General features: G+C 47.2%; 1 protein-coding gene across 1 annotated transcript in view; it reads right to left on the minus strand.

The window, feature by feature from the left end:
- The window catches only part of LOC149438977 (myosin light chain 3-like), a 61,613-nt gene that overhangs the window by 28,549 nt on the left and 18,966 nt on the right, over nt 1-14,098 (minus strand). The window contains exon 4 of the mRNA XM_089659615.1: nt 6,118-6,291. Coding sequence (XP_089515741.1) covers nt 6,118-6,291 — 174 coding nt within the window. The remainder of the gene's footprint in view (nt 1-6,117; nt 6,292-14,098) is intronic.

Raw genomic sequence — 14,098 nt, forward strand, 5'->3', positions numbered from 1 at the left:
ACTGCTGTGCCCTGAAGGTATCGGATGACCGGAGCAATGGCACAACATGGGAACTGCCAGCATTGGACTAACACCTTGTTGCCTGGGCCACCACTTTGTGAATTATGGAATGTTCTCCTTACCATTCATGTTGGACAGTTCTACAGATCGATAAGTAAGCGTTGCATCAGCTGTTCTAAGCCTGGCCTGAAGACATTTAAAGGGGTGCATGATGGTCTCCGGCGTATGAAAGAACTTGGGCCAGTAGAGCCCATATGGGGTATGAAGCAAGGCCACCACTCAAAGGGTTAACTCCGCAAGCCAAGTGAAAGAGGAGTGCTACGGGGAACCAAGTAACGGTGTATAGTGTACAGCAGCCTATCGTGCAGAGTGGTACCTGGCTGGGTGGAGGGTTCTTCATTAGCGATGGGGTCGGTAATCTGGCTCCCTCCCCAGAGGTTCTTTTCCCAGAAAAACCAGAACCAAACCAATACTGAGACCTGCAGCTTCACCAAGGGGTACAGTAAGGCTGAGGGAGTTACCGTGAGAGCATAATCGAGGTCCACGCTAGGTGCTAGGCAGGATCAAACCAATACGGAGACCCGCAGCTTCACCAGGGGGTACAGCAAGGCTGAGGGAGTTACTGTAAGTGAGAACATGTACGAGGTCCGCGCTAGGTGCTAGGCAGGACCAAACCAATACGGAGACCCGCAGCTTCACCAGGGGGTACGGCAAGGCTGATGGAGTTACCGTAAGTGAGAGCATGATCGAAGGTCCACGCTAGGTGCTAGGCAGGACCAAACCAATACGGAGACCCACAGCTTTACCAGGGGGTACGGCAAGGCTGAGGGAGTTACCATAAGTGAGAGCATGTACGAGGTCCGTGCTAGGTGCTAGGCAGGACCAAACCAATACGGAGACCCGCAGCTTCACCAGGGGGTACGGCAAGGCTGATGGAGTTACCAAAAGTGAGAGCATGATCGAAGGTCCACGCTAGGTGCTAGGCAGGACCAAACCAATACGGAGACCCACAGCTTTATCAGGGGGTACGGCAAGGCTGAGGGAGTTACCATAAGTGAGAGCATGTACGAGGTCCGCGCTGGGTGCTAGGCGGGACCATGTTCTGTCACTGGGCGTGATGTGGCACAGGTACGCTGGGCGGGTGGAGAGGGCATGAGCTCAGCAGTGTCCCTCATAAATGCATCAACTCACGTGTAAGCTGTGAAGTAGGAAGGGACATGCTTCACAGAAGGACTGGAAATGGAACTACATTTTTTTTACATGGGGCTCCCCCTTAAAAACCTTCATCATGCATGAAAGTTCTGGTAAAAATTTTGGGGTGGACCCCACAAATTTTTTTTCTGCTTTTTTCTCAATTCTGCTGTAGATGAACTACAACAAAAATGATAGTTTCAAAAGAAAACCAAATTCTGGTAATTAACATTTCCCAGCAAGCATTTTTTTTTAATCGGAAAAAGGTTAAAAAGTCCCCCTAAAATACATAGTAGACCTTTATGGGTTTAGTATGTACAGTGAGGAACAGAAGTATTTGAACCCCCTGCGATTTTGCAAGTTCTCCCACTTCTCCATCATGGAGGGTCTGAAATTTACATTGTAGGGGCATTCCCACTCTGAGAGACAGAATTTTTTTTAAAAATTCAGGAGATCACATTGTATGATTTGTAAAGAATGTATTTGTCTCGCACGGCTGAACAGAAGTATTTGAACACCTAAGAAACAGCAAGAATTCTGGCTCTCAAAGATCTGTTACTGCGCCTTTATAAAGTCCCCCTCTACTCCACTCATTCATCTAACTTAGTAGCACCTGTCTGAGCTCTTTAAAGTCACCTGTCCACCCCACAGTCAGTCAGACGCCAACTACTACCATGGGCAAGACGAAAGAGCTGTCAACAGACACCAGAGACAAAATTGTGGACCTCCACAAGGCTGGAAAGGGCTACGGGGCAATTGCCAAGCAGCTTGGTGAAAATAGATCAACTGTTGGAGCAATTGTTAGACAATGGAAGAGGCTAAAGACGACTGTCAGTCTCCCTCGGACTGGGGCTCCATGAAAGATCTCCCCTCGTGGGGGATCACTGATGAGAAGAAAGGTGAGGAATCAGCCCAGAACTACAAGGGAGGAGCTGGTCAATGACATGAAGAGAGCTGGGACCACAGTTTCACAGGTCACTGTCGGTAGAACACTACGCCGTCATGGTTTCCAATCATGCATTGCACGGAAGGTTCCCCTGCTCAAGTCATCACGTGTCCAGGCCCGTCTGAAGGTTCCCCTGCTCCAGTCATCACATGTCCAGGCCCGTCTGAAGGTTCCCCTGCTCCAGTCATCACATGTTAAGGCCCGTCTGAAGGTTCCCCTGCTCCAGTCATCACATGTCCAGGCCCGTCTGAAGGTTCCCCTGCTCCAGTCATCACATGTCCAGGCCCGTCTGAAGGTTTCCCTGCTCCAGTCATCACGTGTCCAGGCCCGTCTGAAGGTTGCCAATGACCATCTGGATGATCCAGAGGAGGCATGGGAGAAAGTCATGTGGTCAGATGAGACCAAAGTAGAACTTCTTGGTCTAAACTTCACTCGTCGTGTTTGGAGGAAAAAGAAGGACGAGTTGCATCCCAAGAACACCATCCCTACTGTGAAGCATGGTGGTGGTAACATCATGCTTTGGGGGTGCTTTTCTGCGAAGGGGACAGGATGACTGCACTGTATTAAGGAGAGGATGAATGGGGCCTTTTATTGTGAGATTTTGAGCAACAACCTCCTTCCCTCAGTCAGAGCATTGAAGATGGGTGGTGGCTGGGTCTTCCAACATGACAACGACCCGAAGCACACAGCCAGGAGAACCAAGGAGTGGCTCCGTAAGAAGCATATCAAGGTTCTGGAGTGGCCTAGCCAGACCTAAATCCAATAGAACATCTTTGGAGGGAGCTGAAACTCCGTGTTGCTCAGCGACAGCCCCGAAACCTGACAGATGTAGAGGAGATCGGTGTGGAGGAGTCGGCCTAAATCCCTGTTGCAGTGCAAACCTGGTCAGGGACTACAGGAAACGTCTGACCTCTTTAATTGCAGACAAAGGCTTCTGTACCAAATATTAACACGGATCTTCTCAGGGGTTCAAATACTTCTGTTCAGCCGTGCAAGACAAATACATTCTTTACAAATCATACAATGTGATCTCCTGAATTCTGTCCTCAGAGTGGGAATCCCCTGCAATGTGAATGTCAGACCCTCCATGATGGAGAAGTGGGAGAACTTGCAGAATTCGCAGGGGGTTCACATACTTCTGTTCCTCACTGTATACTGGGGGACCTCCAAAAGTCCCCTCCAAATAAATACCAGACCTTTAAAGCTCAGATATGTATATCTGAAGGGGTTCCCGTGACCTTTTTCTTTTTTTTTTTTTGTACAAAGAAAATTAAGCTGCTAAGGGAACGTTATTTACTGTCAATTTATTTTTTTTTCTTCTGTTACTAGTGGGTTTTATTTTTAAATGTGCCCAAACACACAGGCAGGTTGAAGGCATCGCCCAGGCATGCTTTTTAAAGAAATTTAGCATTTAACTTTTTTTTTTTTAATTGGAAAAAGGTTAAAAAGCCCCCCAAAATACATAGTAGACCTTTATGGGTTTAGTAGGTATACTGGGGGGCCTCCAAAAGTCCCCTCCAAATAAATACCAGACCTTTAAAGCTCAGATATACAGTCAGGTCCATAAATATTGGGACATGGACACAATTCTAACATTTTTGGCTCTATACACCACAATGGATTTGAAATGAAACGAACAAGATGTGCTTTAACTGCAGACTGTCAGCTTTAATTTGAGGGTATTTACATCCAAATCAGGTGAACGGTGTAGGAATTACAACAGTTTGCATATGTGCCTCCCACTTGTTAAGGGACCAAACGTAATGGGACAATTGGCTTCTCAGCTGTTCCTTGGCCAGGTGTGTGTTATTCCCTCATTATCCCAATTACAATGAGCAGATAAAAGGTCCAGAGTTCATTTCAAGTGTGCTAATTGCATTTGGAATCTGTTGCTGTCAACTCTGAAGATGAGATCCAAAGAGCTGTCACTATCAGTGAAGCCATCATTAGGCTGAAAAAACAAAACAAACCCATCAGAGAGATAGCAAAAACATTAGGCGTCGCCAAAACAACTGTTTGGAACATTCTTAAAAAAAAGGAACGCACCAGTAAGCTCAGCAACACCAAAAGACCCGGAAGACCACGGAAAACAACTGTGGTGGATGACCGAAGAATTCTTTCCCTGGTGAAGAAAACACCCTTCACAACAGTTGGCCAGATCAAGAACACTCTCCAGGAGGTAGGTGTATGTGTGTCAAAGTCACCAATCAGGAGAAGACTTCACCAGAGTGAATACAGAGGGTTCACCACAAAATGGAAACCATTGGTGAGCCTCAGAAACAGGAAGGCCAGATTAGAGTTTGCCAAACAACATCTAAAAAAGCCTTCACAGCTCTGGAACAACATCCTATGGACAGAGGAGACCGACATCAACTTGTACCAGAGTGATGGGAAGAGAAGAGGATGGAGAAGGAACTGCTCATGATCCTAAGCATACCACCTCATCAGTGATCATGGTGGTGGTAGTGTCATGGCGTGGGCATGTATGGCTGCCAATGGAACTGCTTCTCTTGTATTTATTGATGATGTGACTGCTGACAGAAGCAGCCGGATGAATTGTGAAGTGTTTCGGGAATATTATCGGCTCATATTCAGCCAAATGCTTCACAACTCATTGAACGCTTCACAGTGCAGATGGACAATGACCCAAAGCAGACTGCAAAAGCAGCCAAAGAGTTTTTTAAGGGGAAGAAGTGGAATGTTCTGCAATGGCCAAGTCAATCACCTGACCTGAATCCGATTGAGCATTTCACTTGCTGAAGACAAAACTGAAGGGAAAATGCCCCAAGAACAAGCAGGAACTGAAGACAGTTGCAGTAGAGGCCTGGCAGAGCATCACCAGGGATGACACCGAGCGTCTGGTGATGTCTATGCGTTCCACACTTCAGGCTGTCATTGACTGCAAAGGATTTGCAACCAAGTATTAAAAAGTGAAAGTTTGATTTATGATTATTATTCTGTCCCATTACTTTTGGTACCTTAAAAAGTGGGAGGCACATATGCAAACTGTTGTAATTCCTACACTGTTCACCTGATTTGGATGTAAATACCCTCAAATTAAAGCTGACAGTCTGCCGTTAAAGCACATCTTGTTCGTTTCATTTCAAATCCATTGTGGTGGTGTATAGAGCCAAAAATGTTAGAATTGTGTCGATGTCCCAATATTTATGGACCTGACTGTATATATTCAAAGGGGTTCCCATGCCCTTTTTTTTTTTTTTTTTGAATGCATCACCCAGGCATGCTTTTTAAAGAAATTTTGCATTTTAATTTTTGTTTTTTTGTTACAAAGAAAATTAAGCTGCTATGGGAACATTATTTACTGGCAATTTTTTTTTCTTCTGTAAGTAGTGGGTTGTATTTTTACAAGCGCCCAAACACACAGGCAGGTTGAAGGCATCACCTAGGCATGTTTTTTAAAGAAATTTTGCATTTACATTTTTTTTTTTAAATTGGAAAAAGGTTAAAAAACCCCCAAAAATACATAGTAGACCTTTATGGGTTTAGTAGGTATACTGGAGGACCTCCAAAAGTCCTCTCCAAATAAATACCAGACCTTTAAAGCTCAGATATGAATATACAAGGGGATTCCCATGCCCCTTTTTTTTTCTTAAGGCATCACCCAGGCATGCTTTTTAAAGAAATTTTGCATTTTATTTCTTTTTTCTTTTTATTTTTTTTAGCAGTAGTACATTTTCTCCATGCTATTTGTTTAATTCCTATTAATAATGGTCAGAATTTATGTGATTTGGCTCACATTCACTTCGACGGGGTTTGGGTCAAAGTCCAAACCTGTGAGCTGTTGAAGGAACCTCCTGCAAACTGAATCCAGGTATGTGTGTCTCGGCCTACGCAAGGCCACTGACTGGTGCCAAGGAATGGTAAAAGTTGGACCTTCTCTGAGAATTGTTGTAGGTCAGGAATGTACGCATAAAGATTTGGACGGTCAAAAGTCCACCTTAAATAATTTGCCTCCGCACCTAGAGTCGCCAGGACGTGCCGGATCTCAGCGCCCATGACGGTGCCGTTGCCTTCTTTGTCGAAGACGCGCAATCCCTCTACAAAGTCCTCGTAGGTTCCCTTCTCCTTGGACCTGGAGATGTGCTGCATCATGGGCAGGAAGGTGTCAAAGTCCATCAGTTTAGTGTTCAGTTCTGCAAAAGACATAAAATTCCATTATTTCGCATTTTTATTTGTTGTTTTTAGTTTTTTTTTTTTTTCGATGGGTGGATCGGGATCAACCTAACCTAAATACTCAAACCTCTGAATGTGCACTGGGTACCGTCATCTGCTCTGTTGATACATTGATTGGTCTACACATGCCCCAATGTCTCAGAAACCTATCGTGAGGGTACCTACTGGCCACCATCTAAAAAAACGTGCAGGTTGGCTTGCTGACCCAATGGGTTGGCTTGCTGACCTAATAGGTTGGCTTGCTGACCCAGTGGGTTGGCTTGTTGACCTAATGAGTTGGCTTGCTGACCCAATGGGTTGGCTTGCTGACCCAATAGGTTGGCTTGCTCACCCAGTGCGTTCTGAGACAGTGACTCAAAACACATTCGCAGATCAAGAGTTCCCCCTTCACTTGCCTCCTGCTTGTTGTGAGCAAATGACTGAGAAAGTGTTGAAGCCGCAGGACACCGGCATCAACCTACCTACAATATGGCTGCCTACAGGTTAGGTGACTAAAGGCCAACTCTATTCTAACCCCCCCGTGGTCCTCCTACCTCACTTAAGTGGTATTGTATTGTTTTTTACTGGTCTTTTCCTAAAGTCTCCTAGTTGGTCACGTGACGTGATATGTCATCTTCTTCCTTGGTCTTCTCCTGGTGGTGGACGGTCTTCAATGGTGCAGAGAATAGGACTGTCATGATGACATCGACACAATGTTTTGGTAGGTGTAGCCGAGCTAGGGCATGGGAACAGGACACCCTGATCAGCAAGGTGTAGTCCTATGAGAAGAGATGTGATGTCTCATCTTCTTCCTTGGTCTTCTCCTGGTGGTGGATGGTCCTCAGGGGTGCAGAGAATGGGACTGACATGATGACATCAACACAGTGTTTTGGTAGGTGTAGCCCCTCCTGTGGTGATGTAGTGTGGAGTTGATGCCCCTTAATAAGTCAGCTGTGGGAGACTGGAGCATGGGAGCAGGACTACCCTAATAACCAAGGTGTAGTCCTATGAGAAGAGATGTGATGTGTCATCTTCTTCCTTGGTTTTCTTCTGTTGATGGACGGTCCTCAATGGTGGACAGAATGGGACTGACATGATGACATCAACACAATGTTTTGGTAGGTGTAGCCCCTCCTGTGGTGATGTAGTTGGTGGAGTTGATGCCCCTTAATATGCCAACTGGGGGGGACTGGGGATGGGAGCAGGACACCCCTAATCAACAAGGTGTAGTCCTATGAGAAGAGAAATGATGTGTCATCTTCTTCCTTGGTTTTCTCCTGCTAGTGGATAGTCCTCAATGGTGCAGAGAATGGGACTTACATGATGACATCATCACAATGTTTTGGTAGGTGTAGCCCCTCCTGTGGTGATGTAGAGGGTGGAGTTGATGCCCCTTAATATGCCAGCTGTGGGGGACTGAGGTATGGGAGCAGGACTCCCCTAATAACCAAGGTGTAGTCCTATGAGAAGAGACGTGATGTGTCATCTTCCTTCTTGGTCTTCTCCTGCTGGTGGATGGTCCTCAATGGTGCAGAGAATGGGACTGACATGATGACATCAGCAAAGTGTTTTGGTAGGTGTAGCCGAGCTAGGGCATGGGAGCAGGACACCCCTGATCAGCAAGGTGTAGTCCTATGTGAAGAGATGCAATGTGTCATCTTCCTCCTTGGTCTTCTTCTGTTGGTGGACGGTCCTCAATGGTGCAGAGAATGGGACTGACATGATGACATCAACACAATGTTTTTGTAGGTGTAGCTGAGCTAGGGCATGGGAGCAGGACACCCCTGATCAGTAAGGTGTAGTCCTATGTGAAGAGACGCAATGTGTCATCTTCCTCCTTGGTTTTCTTCTGTTGGTGGATGGTCCTCAATGGTGCAGAGAATGGGACTGACATGATGACATCAGCACAGTGTTTTGGTAGGTGTAGCCGAGCTAGGGCATGGGAACAGGACACCCCTGATCAGCAAGGTGTAGTCCTTTGAGAAGAGACGTGATGTGTCATCTTCTTCCTTGGTCTTCTCCTGGTGGTGGACGGTCCTCAATGGTGCAGAAAAGTGGGACTGACATGATGACATTAACACAGTGTTTTGGTAGGTGTAGCCTCTCCTGTGGTGAAGTAGTTGGTGGAGTTAATGCCCCTTAATAAGTCAGCTGTGGGAGACTGGGGCATGGGAGCAGGACACCCAAAATCAGCAAGGTGTAGTCCAATGAGAAGAGACATAATGTGTCATCTTCTTCCTGGTCTTCTCCTGGTGGTGGACGGTCCTCAATGGTGCAGAGAATGGGACTGACACGATGACATCAACACAGTGTTTTGGTAGGTGTATGTTCTCCTAGCTGACCTGGGCCCAGCATGCTCCAATCTGGCCTGTGGCAGAAGCTTGGAAGAGTCTTAAACTGGCCTGTAGTAGGCAGAATAAACTGAATGTTGGCCAACCACCTGGGCCTACAGAATCTACACTGACCTGTGACAGAGGCTGAAGTAACCGAAAGTTAGCCACATACCTCCCATCTTTTTGCGATAGGAACGAGGGGCACCTGTTAGCAAAAATATGTATGCATAGGACACAACCTCTGGCCTGCCCCCCCTTAAATAATTATACAAAATAAATGATCAGTTAAACCCACAAGTGATTATTTTACCACTTCTGTTCCTTTACATTGGCTTTTGAAATTTACCAATGCAAACATTTTGAAACTGGATGAATGGTTTAGCACTGGGAAACACTTTATGAAAGATAACTAGAGCATTTTATATACAACCATTTAGATCAGACCAAAATGAGGGACAAATGAGGAGGAAAAAGGGACAGAGGGACTTTGTTCCAAATTAGGGACAGTCTTTCGAAATCAGGGACAGTTGGGAGCTATGTAGCCACACGTCTGGGCCTAGAGAATCTACATTGGCCTTTGGCAGAGGCTGAAGAAGCTGAGAGTTAGTCAACCCCCTGGGCCTACAGAATCTACACTGGCCTGTGGCAAAGGCTGAAGTACCTGAAAGGTTGCCAACCATCTGGGCCTATAGAATATACACTGGCCTGAGGCAGATGCTGAAGACAATGAATGTTAGCCAACCACCTGGGCGTATAGAACCTACACTGGCCTGTGACAGAGGCTGAAGACAATGAATGTTAGCCAACCACCTGGGCCTACAGAACCTACACTGGCCTGTGACAGAGGCTGAAGTAGCTGAAAGGTTGCCACCCACCTGGACCTATAGAATCTACACTAGACTGTGGCAAAGGCTGAAAAAATGAAAGGTAGCTACTCATCATCTGGGCCTACAGAGTCTAAACTGGTCTGTGGCAGAAGCCTAGAAAGTCCTACAGCTGACCTAAAGCATAGAACAAAAGATACTGGAAACTGAGAGTTAGCCACCCATCCGGGCCTACAGAACCTACACTGGCCTGTGGCAAAGGCTGAAGAAACTGAAAGTTACCCAACCATCTGGGCCTACAGAATCTAAATTGGCCTGTGGCAGAGGCTGAAGTACCTGAAAGGTAGCCACCCATCTGGGCCTATAGAATATACACTGGCCTGTGTCAGAGGCTGAAGAAAATGAATGTTAGCCAACCACCTGGGCCTACAGAATCTACACTAGCCTTCGGCAGAGGCTGAAGAAACTGAGTTAGCCAACCATCTGGGCCTTCATAACCTACAGTGGCCTGTGGCAGAGGCTGAAGTAGCTGAAAGGTTGCCACCTATCTGGGCCTACAGAATCTACACTAGACTGTGGCAGAGGCTCAATAAAATGAAAGGTAGCTACTCATCATCGGGGTCTACAGAGTCTACACTGGTCTGTGGCAAAAGCCTAGAAAGTCCTACAGCTGACTTAAGGCAGAGAACAAAAGATGCTGGAAACTGAAAGCTAGCTACTCACCTGGTCCTACAGAATCTACATTGGACTGTGACAGAGGCTGAAGAAACTTAAAGGTAGCCACCCGCCTGGATCTATAGAATCTACACTAGCCTGTGGCAGAGGCTGAAGAAACTGCGAGTTAGCCAACCCCCTGGGCCTACAGAATCTACACTAGCCTGTGGCTGAGGCTGAAGTAGCTGAAAGGTAGCCACCCATCTGGATCTATAGAATCTACACTAGCCTGTGGCAGAGGCTGAAGAAACTGCGAGTTAGCCAACCCCCTGGGCCTACAGAATCTACACTGGCCTGTGACAGAGGCTGAAGAAACTGAGCTAGCAAACCCCCTGGGCCTACAGAATCTACACTAGCCTGTGGCAGAGGCTGAAGAAACTGAGCTAGCCAACCACCTGGGCCTACAGAATCTACACTAGCCTGTGGCTGAGGCTGAAGTAGCTGAAAGGTAGCCACCCATCTGGGTCTATAGAATCTACACTAGCCTTTGGCAGAGGATGAAGAAGCTGAAAGTTAGCCAACCATCTGGGCCTACCAAATCTACACTGGCCTATGGCAGAGGCTGAAGTAACTGAAAAGTAGCCACCCTTCTGGGCCTATTAAATATACACTGGCCTGTGACAGAGGCTGAAGAAACTGAGAGTTAGCCAACCATCTGTGCCTACAGAACCTACAACAGCCTGTGGCAGAGGCTGAAGTAGCTGAAAGGTTGCCACCCATCTGGACTTATCTACACTAGACTGTGGCAGAGGCAGAATAAAATGAAAGGTAGCTACTCATCATCTGGGCCTACAGAGTCTAAATTGGTCTGTGGCAGAAGCCTAAAAAGTCCTACAGCTAAGAACGAAAGATACTGGCAGACAGTAACCCATCTAAGCCTAAAAAAATTGGGAGGTCTACTGAGTGGAGGGAACTTTTGTTTAAGTTTTTGGGTGTCCTGCATCTCCTAACCCTCTACCCAAGACAACTGAGCCAATATATTTTGCAAAAGAGGATTAGCGGCCTTGAAATCTGATTGTTGCTACTGGTGGGTTGGTGGGTCATTAAGTGTTTTGGGGCAGGAAACCATTGAGAAGCCAGGAGAGACCATTATAGATCCGACAGCTCCTTCAGGGGTCATTGCTCCACACGTCTTGAAATCTGATTGTTGCAACTAGTGGGTAAGTGGGTCATTAAGTGTTTTGGGGCAGCACACCATTGAGAAGGCAGGAGAGCCCATTACAGATCCAACAACCCCTTCAGGAGTCATTGCTCCACACGTCTTGAAATCTGATTATTGCTACTGGTGGGTTGGTGGGTCGTTAAGTGTTTTGGGGCAGGACACCATTGAGAAAGCAGGAGAGCCCATTATGGATCCGACAGCTCCTTCAGGGGTCATTGCTCCACACGTCTTGAAATCTGATTATTGCTACTGGTGGGTTGGTGGGTCGTTAAGTGGTTTGGGGCATGACACCATTGAGAAGGCAGGAGAGCCCATTATGGATCCGACAGCTCCTTCAGGGGTCATTGCTCCACACGTCTTGAAATCTGATTGTTGCTACTGATGGGTTGGTGGGTCGTTAAGTGTTTTGGGGCAGGACACCATTGAGAAGGTAGGAGAGCCCATTAATGGTCCGACAGCCCCTTCAGGGGTCATTGTTCCACACGTCTTGAAATCTGATTGTTGCAACTAGTGGGTAAGTGGATTATTAAGTGTTTTGGGGCAGGACACCATTGAGAAAGCAGGAGAGCCCATTAAAGATCCAACAGCCCCTTCAGGGGTCATTGCTCCACACGTCTTGAAATCTGATTGTTGCTACTGGTGGGTTGGTGGGTCGTTAGGTGTTTTGGGGCAGGACACCGATGAGAAGGCAGGAGAGCCCATTAATGGTCCAACAGCTCCTTCAGGGGGTCATTGCTCCACACATCTTGAAATCTGATTATTGCTACTGGTGGGTTGGTGGGTCGTTAAGTGGTTTGGGGCAGGACACCATTGAGAAGGCAGGAGAGCCCATTATGGATCCGAAAGCTCCTTCAGGGGTCATTGCTCCACACTTCTTGAAATCTGATTGTTGCTACTGGTGGGTTGGTGGGTCATTAAGTGTTTTGGGGCAGGACACCATTGAGAAGCCAGGAGAGACCATTAAAGATCCGACAGCTCCTTCAGGGGTCATTGCTCCACACGTCTTGAAATCTGATTGTTGCAACTGGTGGGTAAGTGGGTCATTAAGTGTTTTGGGGCAGCACACCATTGAGAAGGCAGGAGAGCCCATTACAGATCCAACAACCCCTTCAGGAGTCATTGCTCCACACGTCTTGAAATCTGATTGTTGGTACTGGTGGGTAAGTGGGTCGTTAAGTGTTTTGGGGCAGGACACCATTGAGAAGGCAGGAGAGCCCATTATGGATCCGACAGCTCCTTCAGGGGTCATTGCTCCACACGTCTTGAAATCTGATTGTTGCTACTGGTGGGTAAGTGGGTCAATAAGTGTTTTGGGGCAGGACACCATTGAGAAGGCAGGAGAGCCCATTATGGATCTGACAGCTCCTTCAGGGGTCATTGCTCCACACGTCTTGAAATCTGATTGTTGCTACTGGTGGGTTGGTGTCTCGTTAAGTGTTTAGGGGCAGGACACCATTGAGAAGGTAGGAGAGCCCATTAATGGTCCGACAGCCCCTTCAGGGGTCATTGCTCCACACGTCTTGAAATCTGATTGTTGCAACTAGTGGGTAAGTGGGTCATTAAGTGTTTTGGGGCAGGACACCATTGAGAAGGCAGGAGAGCCCATTAAAGATCCAACAGCCCCTTCAGGGGTCATTGCTCCACACGTCTTGAAATCTGATTGTTGCTACTGGTGGGTTGGTGGGTTGGTGGGTCGTTAAGTGTTTTGGGGCAGGACACCATTGAGAAGGCAGGAGAGCCCATTAAAGTTCCAACAGCTCCTTCAGGGGTCATTGCTCCACACGTCTTGAAATCTGATTGTTGCAACTAGTGGGTAAGTGGGTCATTAAGTGTTTTGGGGAAGGACACCATTGAGAAGGCAGGAGAGCCCATTATGGATCCGACAGCTCCTTCAGTGTCATTGCTCCACACGTCTTGAAATCTGATTGTTGCTACTGGTGGGTTGGTGGGTCGTTAAGTGTTTTGGGGCAGGACACCATGGAGAAGGCAGGAGAGCCCATTGCAGATCCAACAGCTCCTTCAGGGGTCATTGCTCCACACGTCTTGAAATCTGATTGTTGCTACTGGTGGGTTGGGGGGTCGTTAAGTGTTTTGGGGCAGGACACCATTGAGAAGGCAGGAGAGCCCATTAAAGATCCAACAGCTCCTTCAGGGGTCATTGCTCCACACGTCTTGAAATCTGATTGTTGCTACTGGTGGGTTGGTGGGTCGTTAAGTGTTTTTGGGCAGGACACCATTGAGAAGGCAGGAGAGCCCATTAATGGTCCAACAGCTCCTTCAGGGGTCATTGCTCCACATGTCTTGAAATCTGATTGTTGCTACTGGTGGGTTAGTGGGTCGTTAAGTGTTTTGGGGTAGGACACCATTGAGAAGGCAAAAGAGCCCATTATATATCCAACAGCTCCTTCAGGGGTCATTGCTCCACACGTCTTGAAATCTGATTGTTGCTACTGGTGGGTTGGTGGGTCATTAAGTGTTTTGGGGTAGGACACCATTGAGAAGGCAGGAGAGCCCATTATAGATCCAACAGCCCCTTCAGGGGTCATTGCTCCACACGTCTTGAAATCTGATTGTTGCTACTAGTGGGTAAGTGGGTCGTTAAGTGTTTTTGGGCAGGACACCATTGAGAAGGCAGGAGAGCCCATTAAAGTTCCAACAGCCCCTTCAGGGGTCATTGCTCCACACGTCTTGAAATCTGATTGTTGCAACTAGTGGGTAAGTGGGTCATTAAGGGTTTTGGGGCAGGACACCATTG

This window comes from Staurois parvus, unplaced genomic scaffold (assembly GCF_062004578.1).
Source record: "Staurois parvus isolate SC_StPar_1 unplaced genomic scaffold, SC_StPar_1.0 ptg001173l, whole genome shotgun sequence".
Lineage (NCBI taxonomy): Eukaryota > Metazoa > Chordata > Amphibia > Anura > Ranidae > Staurois > Staurois parvus.